This window comes from Malurus melanocephalus, unplaced genomic scaffold, assembly GCF_030028575.1.
Source record: "Malurus melanocephalus ecotype Western Australia unplaced genomic scaffold, MMel_1.1 scaffold_15, whole genome shotgun sequence".
In the NCBI taxonomy this organism is placed as follows: Eukaryota; Metazoa; Chordata; class Aves; order Passeriformes; family Maluridae; genus Malurus; species Malurus melanocephalus.
In genome coordinates this window covers 518,252-544,301 of record NW_026623247.1, presented here as the reverse complement: position 1 = coordinate 544,301, position 26,050 = coordinate 518,252, and the positions used below count along the sequence as shown (strand labels likewise).

Here is a 26,050-nt window from a genome sequence, read left to right as displayed (position 1 = left end):
ACTTGGGATGTTTTCACCCCATGGCTTGATGCTGGGCCCAGTTCCTGGAAATCAAGATACGTTGGACCTGCGTCCAATAGGCAGTACTGTGGAATYCCTTGCACCCCCTATCTGCTAAAGAGAATTTTGTTCCCATCATCTCCCTAAATATATTTGATAGACTGTCATGACACCTGGCTTTGCAAGATGTAAAGCTATCTTGTACCATTTGGATYGGCTTTAAGATAATTTTTACACCTTATATACTTATCTGTGCACAATAGAAAACATCACATGGCAAGAGTATAGCTCAAGCAACTGGATAAAGTATGCCTCTGGAGAACTTATGTTGCAAGTCTAACGAGTGTCAAAAAAAGCTTTACAAAATCAATGAGCATTACATATGTTATTACTTAAAGAACAAGGTACGTGTGGAATGTTAAATTTAACAGATACAAAATGTATTGTCATTCATAATGTCTCTACTTCTATTGAGGAAGCATGAGCTAAAATGAAAGAAATAAATATCCAAACTGCAGAATTGTTTCAATCCATGAAGTCAAATAACTTGTTTCACAGYTGGAGTCCCTGCTCCTGGTTGATGTCTATGCTCTGATCACTGGAACTCATCAGATGGGACTCATGCTTACTGCAATTTGGAATTATGTTGTTAATTGGATTAATTTTCTTATKATTGTAATGKCAATTGTTTGATATATGATCTAAAATCTAACATATGATATAATGTTGCATTATCTCTTCTGCTTTTCTCCCTCTGKTGTGTTCACATCACCACCATGGAGRAAGACAATGATCAAAGACTACGAAGACTGATCAAAGTTTAAGTAGCAAGGTGGTATAAGGAAAGAGTAAAGAGTTATTTACTTTAAACAAGCACTCAGTGGTAACTATCCTCTACTTGTGCTATCTCCTTTGCGTCTGTGTCTCTCTCTCCTCCYCACCTCGCCCTTTTTTCCCCACATGCTTAATAAAGTTGGTACACAGAGTAAAGTYGGTATTCTTGAACCAGCATTTGGTCTCACTTGCACCCTCATTTGGGCAGAGGACTTCAATATCAAATTGTAACAGTAATTTACTAATAAAATTTTGTGACTTTGTACCCTCCGACTTTGGTTGTACCTTTCAACCAYGATCATTTACAAATCTTGGGTGCTTTCTTCCTCTTAAGTGTAGAATGTCACAGTCCTGTTGTGGTCATGTTAATAAAACAAGATGATTTTCCAATCATGGTCAGTTGTSCCTGCTGCTTCTGGAGAGAAAGATGAGTGCAGGCAAGGCCCATGCTGGCAGACCAGAGAGCCCCCTCTTCTCTGGGATAAGCAAAGACCCTGCCCTTAGGCTSTCCCAGGCCTGTAGCACTCCAGATTCTGATCAGCTGGAGCCCAGCAGCACAGAGGGGCTGTATCCTGACCATGCCAAAACGCCAGGCATTTCAGGTCACAGGTTAGCAGTAGACCTGACAGGATTGGGTTAATGGCTGGGCTTGATGATCTTAAATGTATTTTTGGACTTGACTGACTCTATGAGTCTATGAAATGTAGTGTAAAAGTGTCTCAGGACCTTGGTCCTTACTGAGACAGGAACAAAAGTGGTCATTACTGAGTAATGGAATTTTACACTTTTTTTTTGGAGGGGGGAAATCTCTGGGGAAATGTCTGGAATTTTCAAAAGCAGAAGAGATTTTCTCCATCCATTCAATGCAGCGATGCTACTTGACCCTTTGTAGGAGATAAATAATTCACTATCATAAACAGCTGGGAACAACATATGGAAATTCTCTGTTCTTGTGAAAATACATACTATATTAGACAATAAAACTGTGAGAATAAATACAAATATAATAATTTSCTGCCTTGTTCTATGAGGAAATTATATGCAAGAAAATCTTGATTTGTGAATAAAGAATTTTGTCACCACTCATTTACTGGTGCATCTGACATTAAAGTTTTTTTAAGTGGGTGTTCATCCAGATCCTCTACTTAGGTRAAGCAGCATGGCTGAGAATAGACCTGCTCTGTATTTGAGGAGCATCATCAGCTTTCCTCTGCCAATATTGAGATCACTACATTAAAAAATTTGTTTATCCTGAATATTTTGTGAAAAACATTTAGAATTCACTGATCCACTAGAGAATAAACACTCATTAGTTAACAGCAGAAAGTAAACACTCAGAGGGGAAAAACAGAGTTAAAGTGATTTAATTTTAAAAATCTTATGAATATTCATGACGTTATTTTGCCTCAGTTTCTAGTTCTAAAAGTGCTGTTTCTCTGAAGAACTAATTTAATTGAGTAGATACATGTTTATGTGTACAGAGGTTCTCAATTAAGTGTTTCATCAATCCTGCATTGTTATTTCCTAGGCATCCAAATTCAAGCACACAATTCAAAGGTCCATAATCCTCATACATATATATATATATATATATATCTTTTTCATAATGTGTTTGCCTGTAAAACTCTCAATTTTTTATTTTTTTTTTCTGAAACATATCTAGGGAACCTGAAATGAATTATGGCACAGCACACCATTCTCATGCTGTCTAAGTCCTAAGGGTTTTGTAAACAGGGAGATTTGCACAGGAAGATATAGGWGACTCACTGCTGGGGCAGTGCATTCTGCATGTTTTTTATCAAAAGAGAAAAATAAGACAAAACCTTTCTGATTTCATTCACAAYATTAGACTGAGATTCTATGATTATGAGACCAGTGCATTTTTTATTATATGCTCTTTTCTTTCCTAACTGCAAATATTAATTTARTATTGTTTCCAGCTGGCAGAAATGCACACCCCAGGGAGGCAGATACTTGAGCCACAGAATCATAGAAWTGCAGAGTTAACTAGCTTGGAATAGACCTTTGAAATCATCGAGTTCAACCTATGGCTTAACATCACCTTGTCAATGAGACCATGGCACTGACTGCCACATCCACTCCTTTCTGAGTTTCTAAGCACCTCTAGGGTAGGTGACTGCAACAACTCCCTGGGCAACCCWTTCTAATGCCCAATCACGCTTTCTGTGAAGAATTTTTGCCTAATGCCTAGCCTAAAATAATTTTCTGATATGTGAAAGGGAGAGCAAGGACCCCTGAAACTTAAGAATATGACCAAGCAGCCGCAGCCAGATGGAACTTTGACAAGCAAACAGATTATTTCATCAGTGTAGTTATCAATCCATAAATCACTCTATTCATCATCTTCAAATAAATACATGCCTTTGAATCACAAACACTAAAAGTAAAAATGTACCAAAATGTATTAAAGGCTAATTATTACAGAATTATTACTCCTTTTTTTTCCCTTACTGTTTTGTTGCTGTTAAAGAGCTTTGTCTTTTCTCAGATATGCTACAATAATTACTTTACAAGGAACAGTGGGCCTCCACCTAATGAAAATACATCACCATATCAATGATATTTGAGAGGTAAAAAAAGCAGTCTCGAAGGAAGGAATTCCTATTAGGAAATCAAAATGTGTGATCTGCTCTGATTTTCACCTTTACTAAGGTTCTCAGAAGAAGAYTTGGCATTATTTTCAAAAAACTATGATCCAGATTATTTTCAAAATACTCATCCAAGCTACCCCAAACTCTTGTGGCTGGGTGAATATTGTTACCTACCAACATGTAGTCTGGCTGTGTAGGATAGCCTCAGAGTTATGGGGAGACCATGTTCTCTAGATGTCAGGTAGCCTCAACTGCTCATCCCTCAGCCGCTAGGTAAACGGCTTGTCTCAAAGAACTTTAAGGTTTTCTCCAGCCTAAACAATTCTATTATTACATGATATGGTGTTWTTTATCACACCCTTTTTTAACCTCCTACTCAACAATGCAGAATCAGTAAGCCAGATGCAATATGSATATGGAGCACAAAGCAGCAGCTTCTTTCTAACAAGACTACTTTTTTACAATCTAGACAGCCTGGGCACTCTGATATTGAAACCTATGGGAGGATGTGGTAAAGCCACATCCCTATGCTGGGGATTACTCTTCTGTGAGACTTAGCTTCCCAGAATCCATAAAAAGAACTGGTATAGCCTAGAAGCAAGCCTTGTTCTCAAAATTAAACCTCTAAGTCACACCAGCAACCTACACAATTTAGCTATCAAYTGTCTAGAGGATATATTACTGCTTCATTGATGAGAGGAAAGGGGAAACATAATAGAAATACTTATCAGCCAGAAGGAAGATAGAACATTCAGCAGCTAGTCCCCAAATGGATATTTTACAGGACTATGCTGTTTGCTGCTACAGGTAGTAAGTGGTCAGTCAACAGCAAATCCAGATGGTTACAAGCCCCTAAACCTGCACAGGTAATCCCAGTTCTGACTTCTCTGAGTCCCTGAGTGCTTAATCACCAAAACTTTTGACTCACMGATGTATTTGTGCACAAAACACATCAAAAAAACTCTAAACCACAATTGACACTACAGCTCCCAGCTACATAACACAGTCTTCTCTGAGAAGACTGTCTACTGGTTTTTTTTCACGTACAGGTTGCCAGACTGTGCAGCATCRGTTTATAGTATGAAAATTCATTTTGCTTAAATGTGAATTACTTTCTTTCTGAGAGAAAGCAATAGGGGAAGAGAGTATATCTGATTCTGTCTTTGGCTCAGAAGCATCAGTTCATATTTTAAAAAGTAAAATCAGTGATATGATTTGTTTAACAGATAAAAATTTTACATTTCTGCAGTAAGTGGATATACACTTCTTTCAGAACTTTGTCAAGTGAGTTTTCATAATTTTAAAACAAATTTCAGCTGTCAGAGAGTGACATGTCTTTTTGATTTTGAAGGAGAATTGATTTCTAAATAAATCAGCTGAGATTGTATCTTTGTCTGCAGACACCTGAACTATTTCAGAGTTWGTTGTTGAAACAGAAAACCCATTTTAGCTAGGCTAGAGCTGGACAATGAGACTTGATGGTTATTTGATATGGCTGCACTGGGCACCTGACAAGGAGATGTCAAACTCCATGATGATTAGGAAAGTACTATTCAAGGTGGCATAACTTACATAAYAGTGCACCCATTTCTCTTAAATGGGATTTTTCAGTATGTAAAATTAAAATTAAATGTTCTGGAAAATGGAACAAAACATGTGTGTTCGATTTTACCTCCTAATGTAAAGCTAGTTTATGGCGACAAAGCAAAATTTTAATGTTTTGGCAAAAGAGAATAAGCAAAATAAAATTTTAGTAATGCCTCCCTCTGCACCCTGATAAATTAAGGATATTTGCAGTTGCTGCTATATCAGTGTCTAAGGAGCTGTAATCTGTCTCTTTTCTTTTTTTTTTTTTCCTAAAGTAACTCTAAGTTTTACAATGCTGGAGAGAGTGCAGTAGTAGAGTATACACTGTAGATACCATTTTCAAAATCCAAAGCTTTTGAATGAAGAGATGTGATAGGGTTTTCTATTCTCCAGAAATTTCAAGTATTCTATGTTTATTCAGAAGGAAAAAAAAAAGCAAGAAAAAAAAGAAAGCTGAAAAAGAAAACACCCTAAGATTCAAGATCAAATCGAGGGCAAAGTTACATTTCAGATCAATTAAAAAATAACTCCAGCTATTTTATCAATTAACATTTTGACATATTATTTGTAATGAAAAATACTACATGAAGGTCAAAATTTTGATTTCACATTATCATTAATACAGTGGTTCTCCAAATACATTTCAATCAAAGTTTTTATAACTCCAGAAAGCTTCACACCAGCTGTAACCCACCACTAATTCAATTTGAAGCCAGCACTAATTCAGATCTTACCTGAAAACTATTATTTCACATCAAACACGTGTGCAAGTCAAATGAGCTTTTTTTTTTTTTTTTTTTTTTTTTTTTTCAGCAGGACCATTGTGGATTGATGCTAATATTAGTTTTAAACTGAGCAGAGTTTGAGAAAGTGTTGTCACACCACTACGGCAAGAATACAGATGTCTGATTAGTAGAAGACAGTAGTAAGCCAACAAACACTATTTTCATCTCTCTCCAYATATAAGGGAATTTCAGATAAAGATACCTTATTGCAATATTATTGCTCATACCAAAATTTTTGAGACAGATAAATTACATATATGAGCAGAGAGTTTAAAATATGCTACCCAAAAACAAAACCACTAGTTCAGGMTGAGGCAGAAAATAAATGCTTTGGTCACTTCTAACACTGTGAAAAAGCATCAAATTCATATGCATTTGAAAAAAAAAATTAAAAAAAAAAAAATAAAGGATGGATTAAAAGATACAGTCTAAGATACCCAAACTCTTCACTGAGAGAAACATATTTTCTATTATATTTACCGTCCACTGCTCTCCAGAAAGCTGAAAAATAAACTTGTCTTGTTTCTTATTTACTCCATCTGACAAAGCATGCCTCTTCTCGAGCTGAGGAGTCTTTCCAGAGGTGTCCAAGTTCTTTTCACTGATGTCTACAAAGCCATTCTTGAGGTATTTTGATTGAGGAATACCCTTTYTACGGCACTCTAGTATCAAACTCCATTCCTGTTTTATCCTGAAATAATGTCAAAAAGTGTTTATGTGAATCAGCTGAAAAAATRTGGTAGGTAAGTCCTAAAACTTAATCTGTGTTTGCCCAAGTACTTAACACGATATAATTATTCATCTAAGGTATTGGCCAAATTGTATATACATATATGTATATGTAAAAGTTGCATTTCCTTCCTTACGYTAAGGTTTTCTAGACATGCCTATAAATTTCAAATCATAAGGATTTCATTCACTGACTATAAAACAGTGACACCCAGAGAATAACAGAAAAGCAGAGATTGGGCAAACTGTCATAGAAAAGATCAAAAAATAAGCAGTTTTTTTTTGATAGGATAGGAAATATGTTCCCAGAGAAGTTATATGCATAAACAAAGTCAAGAACCTGGCGATATATGAAAACATTTTCCTTGAAGAAAAAGTAACACAAGCTTTTTTTCYCCTGCCCTTCCTTCCTCAAATTTAATGGTTTGTTTTAATTTTTACAGCAATATTTTCTTAGAAGGGAAAGGTCAAAATTATCACATAYCAACTGATTTTAGATTCAATTTCAGTGTAACTTCTGCATTACTTCCAAGGCAATTTTTTGTCATATAACTTCAGGTGCAAATTCAAATTGACATAATTAAGCRTTGTCAAAAGCTCATGCTTTTAGTWAGGAGAGATTTATTTCAGCTCAGCCTGTTAAAGAACTGGTTGATTAATGGAAGCAAGTTTTGCTCACACCAAAATAAGACTCTACAGAGCCCCTTGTATCATAAATCTGATCTCAATTCTAGAGAATTCTAGATCCTGTGGTACATGAGACCCGTTCATGTCATTTCCATCCTCTGGCAGAAACCTTAATCTAAAGAATTGAAAAAAAACTGACAGCTGAAGGAGGACACCAAGCTCAGGATAAGGTATCCCTAGAGGAAGTAAATGCATCATGTCCTAGAAAGAGAATTACATGCATGTTTGTGAAATTCAAGAAGGGAGTAACAAAACTTTTGCATTACCACCTAATCACAGGATTTTTCTCTGCGATACTAAGATGTAAAAGAAGTCATGTGAAACAGAATCATGGAATTATTTTGATTGGAAAGGACATTGAAGATCATCTAGTTCCAGCCCCACAGTCATGGGCAGGGACAACTTCCAGTAGACCAGGTTGCMCAAGCTCCCCCAGCACAAACCAGCCTTAAACACTTCCAGGGATGGGGCATCTACAGCTTCTCTGAGCAACTTGTTTCAGTGCTTCATCACCTTTACATAAAGAATTTCTTCCTAACATCTAATCTAAACCTACTCTTTCAGTGTGAAGCCATTCTCCCTGTGTTGGCCATCCAGCCAAGTCTTTATCCACCAGAYGGTCCATCCATCAAATCCATGACTCCCTATGTGGAGCCAAGGATGTCATGCAAGACAGCAYTGAATGCCTTACGTAAGTCCAGGCAGTTTATGTCAAATGCTTTGCCCCTATCCACCAATGCTGTGGCACCATCATAAAAGGCTTCTAAATTTGTCAGGATTAAAACCAAAATGTCTGGTTTTAAGTCATATATAAGAAACCAGTTGCAAACTTAGGTTCAAGAAGCATGTCCAAAAATCTTGTTGAAATAAATAATTTTTGGACACTCATCACAAGGTATGAGATGGAAACTGCGGTGCAGAGTACTCTTATGGAAATACGGCATCATAGATTAAAAGTCATATTTGACTTAATGCTATCAKATAAATCTTTAGGGAGCAAAACTGTATGCCTAAATAGGAAAGGTGTTACTGAAACAGTTGTATACATTGTGGCACTTACAGACATCTCAAGGGATGCTAAAGAGACATGAAAGCAGCAAGCACAGCAATGGCAAAGACATACAGAGAGCACAGGGACACTGCAGGGACACTGCAGGCACTTTGTGCACTTTTGGAAAATACATATAACCGCTTACCAAAGGAGCAAGCCTGAGGGACCACCAGAGGACAGTTTCAAGGAGCAGCACACTACACATGGAACATCAGAAAACTACAGAAAGTCCCTTCTGTAATASTGACTGCAATGTATTCCCAAGTGACATCTTTATAAAGTGAAAGTACAGAAAAGCACCTTCTACAAATGTTTCAGAGAGTGAATTTASAGTGATGTTGGTTAAAAGGTAGCTCACTGGATAAGGTGTTGGCAGACTACATGGAGGCAGCATAAACTCRGACTAAGTACATGCTAATGRAAAGACAGAAAGGATCTCTTTTTCYCTTATTCCAAAAAWATAWAAAWRTGTTTTWWARRRRAAWWMWYAYWTWTMTYYWMAWRWRRRRRWWWKARRRRRAWATAWRMRCWSWGARAAAMAMAAAAAAAARTGCTAATGAAGTYRCTKCAGGTGTACAACTAAGTAGGWAAARGATTTGTAGCACATCAGAAGAAGGAAGCCTCAGAGAGACRATGGGAACAGTGACTTATCAAGGTATGAAAGGAGCAATAAAGGAATAATTAAAGAAGTTGATAGCTGCAGAAAGGCTAGTCATTCTTGGCTTTGGCTTTCATGAGAGACATCAGAATGAACTTCATGAGTAGGTATCTGCAAGAACTCCTGGTATTTAAAGTAACAATAAAGGAGGTGTGAGAATACTAAAATATGTTTGAAGTAAGTCTCCCTAGGTCTTTCAATATCTACTGCACTGTGGAATGTTTTGTGCCACATCAAGCTGTGATATTTAAATGAGTTAGGAAGAAAAAGACTGGACAGACAGAAAAATATTCAGTCCAGAGAGTCCCTAGAGTGGACTGAAGGTGCCAGCACAGTCAAGGAAGAGTCCATCAACTGTGCACAYTATCTCCAGATCTTTTCTAAATTTACTTGATATGACAAAGACAAAAAATGGGTTAAAGCAGACACATTCCTTAGCCRGCACTGTGATAAGAAGAAAAATGAAATTTTTCTGTAAATGAACTGTAGCTAATATTTCTACATTTTTTATTACAGAGGAAGAGCTATCCAAACACCTGATTGCAYCAAGCAGCCCAATCAAGGGTATCCCCACCTGTTGCAGTGTAGAACTGCTCAGGTGTCAGAATTTTCCATATCAGAAGACATGATAGTTCAAACACTGTTCAGATGCTTTGACACGTGAGCCAAAGCAATTTTTAGTGTTGATCTTAACTTATTCCTTCTGTCATTTGTACCTCAGAAACTGCCAGTACAAYAGAGTGTGGACATTGTAATAGCAACTGATAACTAAGAAAGGCCACAAAACATTTCCATATACTGTAAGAAAAAATAAACAGTCCCTAACCACATACTCACATTTTGTTCCAAAATTTGTCTACCAGTGAGCATAGCTAAATAGCTATAAAAGCTCAGTACTACTGGGAAGTGAAGTGGTTAGGAGAGGGTGTTAACTGAATCTCAAAGAAGAGAACAAAATTATCTGAACAATTAAGAGGCAGGTGCCAGAATGACCACAGAATCAAACTCCTAGATTGCTTTTTTCTAAAATTTTCCAAGATTTACTTACCACTGCTGTACATTCTCACATTCTCCAGTCCTCCACATACAGCTTTTCTGTCCCTTTGTGAAGCTTAACTCTGCATTACTACCCTCTCATTTCCATGAAATTCCTTCATTTTCTATCAAAGCAATAAATGTTTCATCTCAGTTCATAATTTAATGCACTGAAAAACTTGCCCACAAAATGGGGAGTTTTCGTATTCATTGCTCACTCAAGCACAAAAAATGACTGACTCATTCCTCAGAGTATAAATTCTGAGATTAGAAACTTGAAAAACAGAAAGAAGAAGTCCAAAAGTCTAACTCAATAAAAAGTAAGCTGCATTACTACACATTGGGGCTGGCTCAGTCAGGTAGACCCCAGGAACACTAGAGCAGATGGCTCAAATCTAAAATTTTACTCTCTCACAAGAAGGAATATAGAAAATGGTAAGAAGGAAGCTGCATTAAATCTGAAAAAAACAAATTGCCCTCTTAAACTCTGCTGATAACTCAGGAGGTCACTCCTAACCAAGTAAAATAAAATGCATATAAYAAAAAAGCTGTTAAGCAAATCAGTCAGTGAAATATTTACCTCAGAAGAAAGAGAGGCATTAAAAATTAAACCTGGTAGGGAATTCAACATGTATATTACACATTGATATGGAAATCCTGTGTCAAGTTTCTTCCTTACTCGTACATTAAGTTACRGCAACATGCTCTGTTAAGCTTTTAAAGAATGCATGTATTGTGTGCAAGCACATTTAGAACAGACGGAAAGTGAATTAATAATAGAGCAACAAAAGTGCATAATTTTGTACAGTACATCTCCGAATGAAAACATTATWTTTCCCATGGGCAAAGGGTCTAATAATTCACAACACCTGCCTGTACCCTTGAGTTACAAACAAACCARATTAATCACTATAAGCCTTACTGGCCTGGAGCTGTGACTTACATTAAGCCAGTGTGCATCATGAAGCAAAGATGACAAAGCTGTAAATTTGCAGGTTCAGTTGAGAAGAGACTGAAGGGATATATTTGGCTACATCGTTGTCATTCTGCTCTGTCATTGTCAAAATATTGAGGTGGTGGTACTTCTCAAGGGATCATGAAAATAAAACCTTTTWAAGTCTACATTTAGTGACAATCCTCAAAGATGACAGAATTTCCACCATGTTTGCCATATCTGGAGGCTATTGTATGAATCTTTAGAAAAGATATCTAAAAGAAAAAGTCTCTAAACTAGAAAGGCAAACAGAAAAAAAAATCCACRCAAATAAAATTACCTTTTTAATACTAATACACTTTCAGAGAAAGTGTGKTAAATATCTGGTCTTGACACTTTAAAGACTCCTGATATTCCAGAAACATATTTTGACAGATGACAAATGAGTTACAAAATCACAGCTCTCCTGACGTTTATGTCTTTTTAATGATATTTAGCAATAAAATATTTTCATCTTCCTCTAGGCCTTGATCAAACAGTTCCAGTCAGATTMAAGAAGCAACAATCATTTTCAGTATTAAGAAAGTTGAAGATTGTCAAGTCCAGCCTAGTTTAGGTGGGACTATGGGCATAAAAATATTTTTTCTGGACAAAGGTCTCAGATAAGATCTAAGACTCCAACAAAACTAACTACTCCAGTATTTMCACTTCAATCATACAAATATTTCCAATAATTATAAAAAGGCCGGTTGAATGCTGCTTATGTTTGTCCAAAAAAAGAGTTACATTTCATACCTAGATATCTGTAACACAAAAACATACCTGTCACTAAGGCAGATGWATGTGGTATAGACGAAATTTTACTCTGGGAAGTTATTTTCCAATACATCACCATTTTTCAGTAATCTCTCAGGACAACACACTGTAGTTATGAAAAGAGATCAGCAGGGAAATAGAAGATTCAAGTATTTTCATTTTCKTTAATGCTGAATTTCTCTTCAGGTAATAATTTCCCAAACGCTACTTCTATTGGAATATACTTTCACAAAAAAAGATTCACAGCATATAATGTTTTTATTATTATTATTATACATATTTCCTTTCAAGGACATGGGAGCTCCCTGCTTGACATTTTATTTTCTCCAACAGAAGTATGAATCTAATCAAGTTGATGCAAAGAGTTACTATGCAATAAATTCAATGTCTGGACCCTTCAACAGAATAACGAGCTTGGAAAACCAGTGGGTGTTGGAAGGGATTACAAAGCCATCAAAGCAATGAGGAGTGGACATCTTTCYGTTGCTCTTCCTTCTGAGCAGTTACCCTCTGCTCAATGTCTGATAAGAAGCTCTTGGGGAAAAGCTATGACTCTTAGATAAGGAAAGGAAGTTTCATTAGATGGCACTATTTCCTTTAAACCAGGACAGAGGAATTGACCCAGACASTCCATGGTGACACCAGTTAAGAACACCTGCGTGATGTTTAAATCAGAATTGCTATACACACAGGATCATGAAATAATTCTGTGGAATTTTTAAAAGAGCATTGCAGTAAAACTGGAGCTCAGCCCAGAATAATATTCCTGATGGATGAGTAACATTTGCTTCAAATTCAATTGGATTGATCCAATTTCAGTATCACCGCCAGGCTCTTCCATGCATTTTAAAGGATTGTGGCTGAACAACAGCTTTTATCTTACAATGCACTTGTGTGCATTGGTTTAGACACATGGTCTGTAAGCACAAGTGCCTACCAAATAAGGCAAATAACTTAATATATTTATAAGTGCTGCAGATCTGAACCAAACTTRTTGTCTGTATTTTGTATTTGGGGCCAAGGGATTCCCAGCCTGAGTTTTAGATTGCTTGGAAAAAGTTCCGAATTGGGTATTGAGTAGGAGAATAAAGATAAACATCACAAATAGAATCTTAGTTCAGGTACAAATAGAGTTATAACACTGAAGTTTGGCAGAGAGATAGAGACAAATCTTTTTTATTAAACAAACATGCAACCTCTCAGGGAAAAAAAGTCAGTCTGCCTGTAGAGAGTAGTTTGCTTTTTGCTTTTTACTTTTAACATTCCGGAAACATATAACTCAAAAAATGAAGTGTGTATRTTTAATTAGCCAGAGTTTGAGACACAATTTTTGGTAAAGAGGCACATTGGAAGAGGTAGCTGAAAAAAACTTTTATTTTTGCTGCATGTTTATTGGTGGATAGAGGAGGATGTGCCATTTCACAGCAAAGATTTAGATAGYTAATCTGGGCAAACAGCTCTGGCATTCCCTCACTTGAATGTTAAATTTGTTAGCCTTCAGATTTATCTTCCTGCTTTTCATACAAACGACAAACAAGCTGCAATCCTTAAAAAAATAAAATCTAACTGTAAACTTTCACTCTTATTCCTTTTTAAAATAAAAGAGAGAAAAAAAAGAAAACAAGTAGAAAGGAAATCTCTGTGCAGAAAATCGTCATACTGTATCAAGTTCATCTGAGAGCATTCAGGATTTTGAGGTACAATAACAGATTGTTCACCAATACTGGAATCTAGAAGATTAAATATAAAACACTGCTAAAAACTCAGACTTCTTTCCATAATATGCGTAAGTTCATAACTTTCATAAGCATACAGAAAATCTCAGTAAAGTGCTCACTTTTTTTAACAGTTCATGTTTGGTATCTAGTGGGTGATTTCAAATGAGCTTGTCTGATGGGATCAAGAATATGAAGTAAAATTAAATTAAACCTAGCTAGTACTTTTCTGTTTCTTTTTCTTTTGTATTCAGTTGTTGGTTTATGTTTGTTCTTTAAACAGCCGTTCTTTCACAGTCCCACAAAASCGAAGAGGACACAGGGGACAGGATTAAATCCACAAAAGAAAATTACCCAATACCAGAACCTCGGAAGGCCAGTATTCTCAGTAGCTGATTGTGCAGAATAAGCTTACAGTGGCCAGTTGCTTAAATATATGCCGTGTAAAAAAGTCTTTGCAAGACCACACCATTAATGCAAACACATTTGAAGCTTTTCATTCATTTGTGAGATTTTCCTCTTAAGAAAATCTTCAGTCAAAAAATATCTTACAAGTTACTGTTTAATGGTGCTGCACGAACTAAATTACCTTGCCCCAAGGCAAGCAAAGTTCCCTAGAGGTTAACTGGGAGTTTGTCCTCAAATAATACATGCTACATTTCACTGCATATTATCAGGTCATTTTACATATTAACACAGCACAATCTTGAGGGCATTAGCAAATTACAACCTCTTTGAGGAAAACTGGATTTGTTACAAAAAAAAAAAAAAAAAGGAAAAAAAAAAAGCAGCCTTGAAAAGCCAGACTCCAAACTCATCTGTTACATGATTGTATTTGCAGAAAAACTCTATTAATTTCAACCCTACTTAGGAATTCTCTCTCATGTCTGGCAAAAGTAAATATCTAGAATCTTAGATTCTAGAATGCAGTCCTCGTTTCAGGAAACTTCCTTCTCTAAAAGTATTTTGGGAATTATCATTTTAGATCAAAGTACTTTCAAAATTCTTTCTCACTCTGTCACGTATGTACTTGCATTGATTTCAGYGGACCTACATGCCAATAATAAAATTTTAATCTCTGAGATGGTACCTGAATTTAGTCAATGCAGAACTCCATAAAATAATGAAATGTATTTATACATGGAAACATTATTTCTATTAGATATGAAATTAGAAATACAAGTTGATCTATACTTTCAAGCTAAAAACCAGTGAAGTCTTCTTGTATTTTTGGTCCAACRTTTGAGAGCACTGAAAATTATTTAAGAAATAACTTATAATTGGACATTTAGGACCTAAATGCCAGCGGTCACTGTACACCTCATAAAACAAGGAGGATTTTCTTTTAGCTGAAGTCAGCATTTTACTACTAACATTCTAATTACTTTGACCATTATTCTATCAGCTTTGTCCATTTTATGAGGCCTGCATCATGAGAATGAGCATGAACTTTGCCATTTGTTTCAGTGGGTGTAATACTGATCACTCATATTCAGGAAACAAATTCTAGTGTATTTCCTCCTCTTTTTCCAGGAGCTCTACAAGTAGAACAAACTGGAAAGCAATCTGAGTGTATGAAGATGTGCACCTATACAAAGGACAATATGCAAATTGCAATTTAAAGTCAGAAAACAAAATCCTTTATGCATGTTGCAAGTGCACCTGGGAGTTTTAACTTCTGTGCATTATATTTCAAATTCCCCATCTTCAGGTGGTATAAGACAAGAGAATTAATTTGGACATCATTAATGGAAAAAAAGAACCATTTAGTAAAAGAAACTAAGTAAAATATTATAATGTTAATATTAATATTAATGGCAATTATAATAATGAAGAAGGGAGAGAAGAAGAAAACCCAAGAGAAAAAAAATATTCCCATTATAACTGTCACAATCTGCTGACCAACTCCTAGTCCATTCCCAAGAAACAATCACTCACTCCTAGCCAACTCTACCAGTTTACATACTGAAAAGAATGTTTTATGATACGAAATATCACCTTCAGGTCAGTTGTCCTGGCTGTACTCCCTGCCAGCGCTTTCTGCAGTCTCTCACTGGCAGGGAATGAAACACTGGAAAGTCCTTGACTTAGGCTAAGCACTACTTAGCAACCACCAAAACATCAGTGTGATATCAACATGATTCTCATACTAAACCCAAAATACAGCACTGTACCAGTTACTAAGAAGAAAACTATCCTAGCTGAAACCAGGGCACAGCTTACACCAAAAAGAAAGCTTATTCTTGCTAGATAATCAATCTACTTCTTTTTTTTTTTTTTTTTTTTTTTTTTTTCTTTTTTTTTTTTTTTTTTTTCTTTTTTTTTAGTATTATGGTTTTTAATGTAAGTTTTGGTAGAGATTGAAGAACCAAAACTGCTGCTATGGCTGTTTCGAAGATTCCTTCCAAAGAAAGGACAGCCAGATGTTGCATTACCCATGTTTCCTCCTCAACTGGCTGCTCTGTTGTCACTGTAGTTGCACTGGCAGTGAGAATCTATGAGTGAGGGAGTCCTGAGAGTGCTAAAACACCACAGAAAGGTTCAATGCAATTATGTTCTTAAACAAGGGTGCTGTTTAACCTTGTGCATTTTATTTTTAAAACAGAAAGTGATTTTTATTCTTTTTTCTCTTCTCAGAGGGAGGAAAATTATAAGTCCTATATTTCCAACATTCCAATGTTAAATATTATTCTATTTAAGAATGTCTTATGGGAAGCAAAATATTGCTTAAAGAAAAAAATAAGTTCAATTTAATAAAAACAATAAAATTATCCTTGGGTGTAAGAATTATAATCAAGGTCTTCATTAATACCCCAACAAGAAAAAAAAGATCCTAACAATTCTTATTCTACTCACTATCTCCTATTCGGAAACAATTGATTGTGTCCGCTAATTTAACAACTTTTCTTTCTTCTGTAAACTCAACAAATACACTGAAAGAATTTCTTTTTACTGAAACTTATGAGCATGTGTTCATCATTTCCATAATTAATAAGCCATACTTGTATGTAGCATATAAGAAATAGAAAGGCACAAAATGTGCTGTTTTTCTCTTCAATTTATGTCTATGATAAACAATAAAACACACCATTAATATATCACAATCTACATACAAAAGAGCAGGAACTAAGAAATACCAGCATTTGTGCTGCATTATAGTGTGAGGAAAAGAGATAAGAAGTAATTGAAATCAAACCCGAACCCCAAAATTTTAACAATAAAAAATTATTATTTAGTATATTTAGTATAYTTATTATAAATATATTTTTCTTTAATATGAACATTTAATATAGTTATTATATGGCACTGTCAGTGGATAATAAGAACAGATGTGGTTAAAAATGAACAGCACAAAAATTGTCTTACTTCTCCAATGCACTTTTTTCTAATCTTTCTTTCTCCTTCTTCTGACGTTCTTTGTTCTTCTTAACTCGAGTTTCCCACAGTCCTCTTATGACAGAAAAGTCAAATATTATCACCTGATGCCCCATAGTGTTGACATTAAGCTTCTCCTGCAAGAACAAACCAAAACTTCAGGAAAGGAATAATAAGAAAAATAAAGATCCAAATTATCATGTTTCGTTAAAATTTTCTGGGGAAAAGAGATGAAGTCATAAGAAATTTTAACATAGTATGTTTTCCATCTTACCTAATTTATCTAGGGTTTTGTACTGGCAGTAATCAATGCAGCACACAATTGACTTCTATAYAAAATCCATAGCAACAGCTACACGTTGAATTTTTGTATTTCTTACATTTTTCCCTTTCTAAGATAAAGACAGAGTTGCAAAAAAAATACGGGTTTGGTTAAGTAACACTGATGAAAATACCTTTAAATGCTTTGCATTTTTCAATAATTTCTGTGACTRTTACTAAAATGAATGCTCATAAATAATTTATTCCTTTTAAATCATTCAAAAACACTTCATCTGGAGTTCTTCGTATTGATCTTTATGACCTCAAGGTGCCTTATTCCAGTGGAATTTGTGAAATTGCCGGGTTCTAATAAGTATGCACTTATCTGTGAAAGGCATTGAAAGACCAGCCCAATAACACACAAAAGATTTACCTAAGGCAGAGACATGGGGAAAATTKTATGAGTACATCACGGTCCCCACTTACTAACATGTCCTGATTCCAGCCAAAACAGGGAACAGGGYTGACTTTCAGCAGCCAGAGGGGCATGGCCAGGACCCTGGGGTTATTCACCTCAGCTCACAGTGAGATGTTCACACCACCCTTTTTCCGTTTGCTGGAGTAGGCAGCCAGATAACRTCAGGTTCCTCATAGTGAGCAATAAGTCTCTTGTACAGTCTGTTACTATTATTGCTGTTGTTGTTTGGGGTTTTTTTTAACTTYGTTGCTGTTTGCACTAAATTTTTCTTATCTCAGCCCATGAACTTCACCTTTTTGTGCCTCCCATTCTCCTCTCAATCCTGCTCCAGAGGAAGGCAGGCAGTGAAAGAGAAGCACATTGAGTGTTTTGAGTGGGAACACCAAATTGGGAATACAATTCCTAAGCCACAACACATGTAGAAACACATTCCAACAGTCAAAGGTCTGGTATCAGCGTATCAGGCCCCATGCAGTTAAGAACTGATGTTAGCCAGAAAAGGAAGGTCAAAAAAATATGTACCTCCTCTGATATAAAATGCTGGAAAACTGAGCAACTTAGTCCTGTGAAAGGTATCCCTATCCATAGCAGGGAGATTGGAACTGGACAATCTTTAAGGTCCTGTCAAACCCAAGCATCCTATGATTCTCTGTGTGAAAATACAGCATGGATTGCAACATGGTGCTCTTTACTAAACTATTACAGTGGTTCAGTACCAACACAGGAACCGGATCACCTACTAAACCTCTAATGCAAGTACACACACAAATCTTGATAAAAGAGGTGAAACATACTTTCTTGCTCTGAGTCACTGGTGGGGATACAATCATCACTATACACTGGTTTTCATGAAATGTAGTTAGATTATTAACAGAGGAAAGTCAGTTATTTAAACTTTGTGTGAGGTTTTATTAGAAAACACATTTGTAATATAATTCATACACTTAGGAAGATAAAAAGAAAGAAACTGTAGAAGAAAACCCTGCTTGACCATCTACCAATCAGTTAAAGAGCAATCTGCCCCTTCCTTTCCTGCCCCTTGTGTGTGTTTCAAGCTTGTGTCAATATCTTTTTCCTCAGATGCTACTGTGATCATTTTTTCCAGCCATTGTGTCCTTCAGCTGGAGCTATTTATTATCTCTCCTTCTGTTATAATATTGAGGACAAAGGGGAAATTGTTCTCCCCTCTGTAGCTTTCCTCTTGTAAATTTGTAAGTGTTCCTTTTCTCTTTCACCCCCTTTCACCTACACATCCTTCTGCAGTACATAACACATAAAGGAATAATTTATTCTGAGCCAGGAAAACATCCACATGTCCTTTGGAAAATGCACAGCATGGACTAAAAAGAATTATATGTAGGTACATCCAGAACAATGGTACCTACCTGTTCACCTCATTAGTCACCTCAATAAGAAAGGCCTTTACAAATACCTAATACAGGTTCAGAAAATGGTCAGAGACTAGTTTATTTCTATTTACATAGCCTTCTGTATCTTAGGATGTTTATATAAAATGTTATCTTTGCTGTTCATAAAGCTGCTCCTATTGCTTGTTTATCTTTGCAAGCAAAAAATGAGGCAAAAATAGTTCCCAACCTATCTGAACTAACAGCTGACAACAGCTGARTCAAAACCCCATTAAAGCAGAGTAATTAAAATAGTGACCTTATTCTCTTTGGAAAGGTTTCTCCTTCTAAAATATAATCACCACTAATTTACAGGAACTGTTTGCCTCATMAAATAAAATGTTCACCTCTGATTACAAGAGAAAGAAACCCAGTGACAAGGACTTCACCTCTCACAGTAACTGCAGACCAGCAGTCACTCTGCAGGGTCTAAKTCATTTTAATAGACCAGTTCATAGAAGTGTGTTTTGGTAAAAGGCTATTGCAGGAGCTGAATTGTTGCAAGACAGTGAAGTTGCAGCTGGACACTTGACCTCCTTTGGAACTAGATGGCCTTAATCAACACAGACTCTGAATAAACTGTGAAAGTGCTCCTTTTCCTTGACTTGTTCCCCACTTTCCTGTCTCACAGGTTAAGTCATCTGCTCTTTATAGAGATACTGATTTATTGGATACCAGGCTGGAAAAGTTCATACCGCTTTTATCCACATATTGCACTAAGTTGCAAGGCACTGTGGGATTTTCTTCAGTGCTAAAACCAAGCATAGGAGAAACTTGAGTAGGAAGTGAGAGGTGTCCCTCATAATTCCTCAGAATTAATCTCTTCAGAAGGAGCAAAGCCACAAATCCTGATCAGATTACAGGATGACTAAGGCTTTAGAAATATGCATCAGGACAAATGTGAAACGCTTTTTGATATCTACAACTCTGAAAAGGTCAYCTAGCAATCTTCACGGGGCTGTTGCTTTACACTATATCCTTGTCTAAAAAATGGGCAGGAAGTATCAAGCATGACGGCAGAATATGTATTTGCCAAAGTTTGGACACCAACACTCGCCTGATGATGCATTGTTGCCCAAAAAGGAGAGCCTGGCAAACTGGCTAAAGTTAGACTTACCTAATGTTATGGGTAGGTTCTTTAGGATATCTACTCATGCATGGCAAGAATTTATGTCAGAAGAAGCAACTACTAATAATGATTCCCTTTTCTAGAAATACATGTTGAAGTTCACGTGCATTAGTTTTTTTCTTCCAAACATCAGGTTAGGCCTGCACAAGAAAACTCAAAGCTAGCACCTATTATTCACAAGTGGTAAGCTATGTTTGGWTAGAGAAAAGTCTCATTATACATTTCTTCCTAACTTCCTCTCTTCACCTGGAAATACAGCTATATTTCTTCCCATACATAGGTTATTCACTGGTAATCACTGTAATCATTTTGCCCTCACWGTCAGAAACCACAGTGAGGTTAGAAAGAGTCACTACAGGTCACCTCATCCAACTGCTTTGCTCAAAGCAATCATCTGGTTATTGACCCAAATCTGCACATCCTGTAGCACCCTTCTTCCAATTTCCCTAACATTTTGTAATTCAACATTGCTCCTTTCACACCCCACACCTTCACACGCCCTTTAAGTACAAGCTTTGGTCATACTTGTGAGGATTACCAAACCCACCCAGATGACACTAAGTGAAAAACAAAAAAAATATTTCTTACCCAAGAAACAGACAACTTTGTTTTCATTAAATACAAGTCCTGAACACGAAAGCAGTCATCACCACCATTCTCAAGACCCTACTTTATACCTACACTGAGTTTGCCTCCTAAAGTCATCTTCTTGAGAAACATCTACATCTGAATTATGCTGTAGATCACCAACACAGCTTTTTTTAGATGATGCATGGTTATAACTTTTACCAGTCTTTTGAGTTACTAGTGAGATAGATCACAAGAGCAAGACTATTCAGTAATGTGTGATAATTCATGTACAGCATATTCCAGGGGAAAAGAGATTCAGGACCATGAAAACAAAGATGTCATTTACAAGAGAATCATATATGAAGAAACTAGTTATCTGTGTGTATCTGTGGAAGTAAATAATCTTATCCCTAGCCGTTTACACCTCCCAAGAAATTATCTGCAAGACCTTAATATGCTTAAAAAGCAACACACAGGGAAGTCAAGCTGGCTGATCTTGTCTTCTTTGTAATGATTAGTTCAGAAACAAAGCTGGCCATTCAGGATCCCTCTTTTTTAAATTATTGCAAGATTTTCCCTTCAGAAGCAGCTATACACTACATTTAAAGAAATATTTTTAAGTAATATAATAAATAAATAAAATAATCTCAACATTTTGAAAATAGGTTTGTTTCTTTTTTTCTTTTTTTTTTTTTAAATAAGAATTGTGTTACTTGGCAAAGTGATATGAGAGTTTGTAACCAGAGAAATTCACATTAGTGGCAGAGGAAAGAAATTTTCTTTGGGTTCACTCCTTCCCACTTTTTATGCTTTTTTTTAGGAAGAGGGAGAAAAAAAAATCACCTTGGACATCATGGTCTTTGCAACACCTTTTCTTTCTCAACCAGCAAGCTACATCATCTGAACCTTGTCTCATTTTTCATCAATAAGGAAATCACAGGAATCTGTATAACTAGAATTTTCTGTTTCCATTTTAAAACACAGATTCTTCCTTCTCTCCCCAGGGATGTGCTTTCAGTTCAAGATACTTTAGCCTGCAAAATGTTCYCAATTTCATCATTCCAGAGGCCCACGCCTTCAGTAGAACACCTATCCCACCAAGGAATTCTCTCTGACTCTTTGTGTTGCTGGCCCCATCTCAACACTGAGCCCCAATTCCATACCRCATGAATTTAATAATCTGCCACCTCTCTGGGCCAGCAAAGGTGAGAAGAGCTTGCTCTGTTGGGTTTGGAGGCCCTATTGCTATGAGCTATTCCTGCATGTACAGAACAGAAAAACTGCTATTACAGACACTTCTATGCARTTYCTGCTCTTAGAAAGGAGAAAATACKTTCCTTAATTTTGCAGAAATTTTATTAATTTAAATGGATCTATGAATAAGCCTGTTAAAATTGAACACTGTCCTTGTGTATAACGATATTGATGATCTTAGCCATTTGRAACATAAAGTGGAAAAAACCATAATCTTAGGAAAGATACTCATCATMTGTTTTTATTTAAATGATATAACATTAATGCCAAATTTTATTGCTAGTAAAAGCATCTGCCTAAGTATCTGCATGGATTATTTTTATTTTAACATTTATTTTATTTTATTGTATAAATTCACCTAAAGGCAGGCAGACTGGTCTTTAGCATCTACTTCAGACATTCTTTTTTAGATAGTATGAGTACTCAGAAGCTCTAAACCAGAATCTCTTCAGCAAGGTGTTGAAAATATACAAGGTAGAAAAGAAGATTACAGCCTTATAATGGCTATAACCTTTCTTTTTTTTTTTTTTTTTTTTTATTTATTGCCCATTCATGTTGTTGCTATAAATACATGCATACTTCAAATGTCAAGTCATCAACAGAACTGGAGAGGTTTAGTATGCTGTGCCTTAAATTTCTTGCTCCCTTCAGCTACTGATATCTCCAACCATTGTTTACAGGTCTGCCACAGACGTGCCAGATGCTTCCACAGCCATCTTTGATAGCAGCCAGTGATCTCATGACCACTTGTATTTGTTTCCACTCGACCTCTGAACTCTGAACAGGCATTTGACAACTCTTTTTTTTCATTTTTCTTTTTTCTTTTTTTTTCCCCCCTAGGCTTAATATATAATGGTGAAATGATGGCTTGTGATACCTCTAGAAGTGTAAGCAACCAGGGATATGGAGGAACACTGGAGTCAAACAGATTTCAAAATTGGGATGCCTTTTAGCAGTTCYTGATGTTGAAGGAGTTTCACCTCAGTCACCTGCACTTGCACCACCACGGAGTAACCCAATCTTCAAAAAACAGTTTAAGGGTACATGAGTTAAAAGCAACACTGAACTCTATTTGGAAGATCTTCCACAGAGGAAAAGTGCTTTTCAAATCAGCAACTTCATTASAAGAACAGTTTGCAGTATTTCCGCACTCATTTCTGTTTCTGAGATGTATGAATCAATGCATAGATGTGTTGAGAAGCATACTACCAAAAAGAAAATTAAGGCAGGCACAATCTTCTTGGAAAAGGAAAGTAGTGGAGCACAAGAGAAGTATTCTTAGATATGATGACTCTGGCTGTCAAGATTAACTGTCCCAGTTCTTCTACCGCTCCTCCCTGTTTACCAACATTATCTGTCTTGTCTGCAGTGGGTAGAATACGGGCGGTGATAAGCCAAAATTACACTAGTTTTATTATGCTAGAGTTTAACATCCGTGGAACATAGTTGGCACCAGTGCTAATGCTGGCCAACTTGTGTGTGTGCACMGTGTATTCTGTAGAACAAGACCTGTGTCTTCTCTTGAGTCTGGAAAGAGTCCAACATAGTTTTGATACTGAGGAAACAGCCAGTATTAGTCTCTGTTAACAGCTCTGTAGATTTCATGTGGCGTCTGGTTGCCCTCAAAAACAGCACTGAGTATACTTTCCTTTGCTGCTTTACATGAGTTATTAAATTATTAATGTTTTGGTTTCTTCAATTTGCTTAACAACCTGGTTCTCTTGGGCCCTTTTTCTTTCAGATAATCACTGTGGGAGATCTGCTGAAATCTAATGAATATTACTGTCGGGATTACATGGGGGAAAATGTGAGTGAAACATTTCCTACCAGTCCTGCAAATAATTTCTTAGGAAATAAGCTCACTCACACTGTGCTTCAGAATTATCAAATCATTTATCTCTCAAGTCTTTAAATAATTCAGAGGAAACCTGACATTTGGTTAGCAACTGAACACATTTCTTATGTTATCAGTAAAAGATTAAATTAGAGAAACATGCTGTGATTGAAAGAGCAATAGAGATTGCGACMATGTTCATCGTACACAACTATATTTTTCTAACTGTGCACAGCTTGTAAGTGGGGCAGTGCTTCTCTGTGCCACTTGGGGAGTGGGARAGGTCTGCAAAGTGGGAAGCTGCTCTTCCCTGCCTAGTTTTGCTGCTAGTAACAATCTCTTACTGCTCTATACCAGCAGGGAGTTATGCTTCCTGCTAATTTGGTTGGTTTATCTGTCACTAGCCTCGCCAAATGTGCAGGTTTGACAGCGAGCATTTGAGAATCCAAGGATCCAAGATAGATTGTGTTTCAGAACACATAGGCATGCATGCATGTGATTGCTGGGTTCTGGGGAATATGTGGGTGTCTCGCTAAAGGCTGGGTCCACAGAGATTCAGTAAATGTGGCCACACTGCAGAATAAACACAAGAGGAAAGAGACAAGCTGCTCCAGGGCTGGAGAAAGCAGTCCTGACACCTGGACATGAGCCCAGATGTTTTGGGAGTTTGAAATGTTCCTTCCTGCTCTCTCAAGAGTATTGTCTCAGCCAGCTGGCTCCCACATAAACAAACACAGACAGACAGTGGCACTTTCAAGCTATTAATTAGTCCAACTTTCAGTGAAGTTAATTTCAGAAATTAGTGTCTTTCCATATCATGGAGCTTCATTCTGAATGCTTTGATAAATTAAGGTCTTTTTTCAGTTTTCTTCTCCAGTCATTTCATGAAAGAGGTATTTATGAATAGAATCTGKCATTAGTCTCTTTCATACACAAATAACTTTTTTATTGTTTGCACACCACAACTAAGAAAAAATATACCTTTTATTAACCTGTTTCTTAAACTTCAGGTAAAAATAGCTATGGACAGCATAAAATTAAAAATAGGTATGCAAGGACTGAACTTGGTTTCCACGCATTCTTATATGCATACTTCTCTTTGTCCAGTGCTGCAGCAAAATGCTTTACTGACAGTTTTCATTAATCAGTTCCTATTCTAGATGTAAATTAACCAGTCTCACAAACAAGAGTCCTCTTTATCACTGCAGTCTTCACATCTTGATTTTTAGACAATTTTTCACAGGGTTATTCATTAATTAGGTCTTTAATTATGGATTAATTAGCAGCTGAATTACAATATTCCTTATACTTTCTCAACCCTTGTAGCACTAATATGTTTGCCATCAAGCATGATAGATGTTACATATGCAAGGGGATTTATTACAGATGTATTCCCCCAGCACTTCAGTGAGCCGACTAATTATTCTTCCACTGACAATGAAGCTAATGAAACACTGGACTGATGTCTCTGACAAAAATCCATTCTTTTTTTTTTTTCCAATGGGTATTGCCAAGGAGAGGTTTAATTGTCTTAAGACTGAGAGAGGGATGATGTACCTGAAATGGGCATGTATTTTGAGGCTGTTTCTTATCGAAGGAAAAATAGTAAGCTCAGAAGTGTATTACATATTTGTAAAGGTGTTGAATCTATGAATGTAGCTGTAATCAGCAGGTGTAAACAATTGTCTTAGGTAGTATACTACAGAGTCCTGGGAAATCAAGAGCATGTGCTGAGAACTGCTTAGAGAGACCCCACTTCACTACTCATACAGAGACCCATGGCAAATAAATTTGCACTCATTGCCACTGAACTAAATATGGAGGCTTTCATATATGATTAGCTGATCTTAATTAAGCCTAACATTACACTCTTGGGTTTCTCAGATCTGTTTCATGCCTTGTGATTTTTTAACACCATGTTTTATTGACTTAAGGTTGCTGAACATTTGTCTTAAAGTTACTGAACAGCTCCCAGGAAGTGAGGCTGCTATTATTGACCTTTCATACATCTGTAGAGACTACAATGAAGTTATCCGTGGGGATGACCACACCCTACATGTTATTTTAGGCCCTCTGTCCTAAATGACATTAATTAAAGACCTTCAAAATCTATMATTTTGTATGTATTGTTCTAGGAATCCAATCCTGTCACCTGCCTCTACTGCAGAAGGACAGCAAAAACCTATGTCTGACTTACAGCAGTCCTAATTCCAGYGTCAGATACAAGATCATCAGTCGTATAATTAGTAAAACACTAACTGCCAACTGCCAAGATGTTAAATTCTGTGATTCAAGATGGC

The 26,050-nt window shown here is 36.4% G+C and overlaps 1 protein-coding gene across 1 annotated transcript in view; it reads right to left on the bottom strand.

Annotated features, from left to right (window-relative positions):
- Window positions 1-16,934, bottom strand: part of LRRC2 (leucine rich repeat containing 2) — a 63,083-nt gene extending 46,149 nt beyond the window's left edge. Inside the window, exons 1-2 of the mRNA XM_057384481.1 lie at window positions 16,810-16,934; window positions 6,299-6,509 (exon numbers count right to left, since the gene is read on the bottom strand). Of these exons, the coding sequence (XP_057240464.1) occupies window positions 6,299-6,509; window positions 16,810-16,934 (336 nt within the window). The remainder of the gene's footprint in view (window positions 1-6,298; window positions 6,510-16,809) is intronic.
- Between the last annotated feature and the right edge of the window lie 9,116 nt (window positions 16,935-26,050).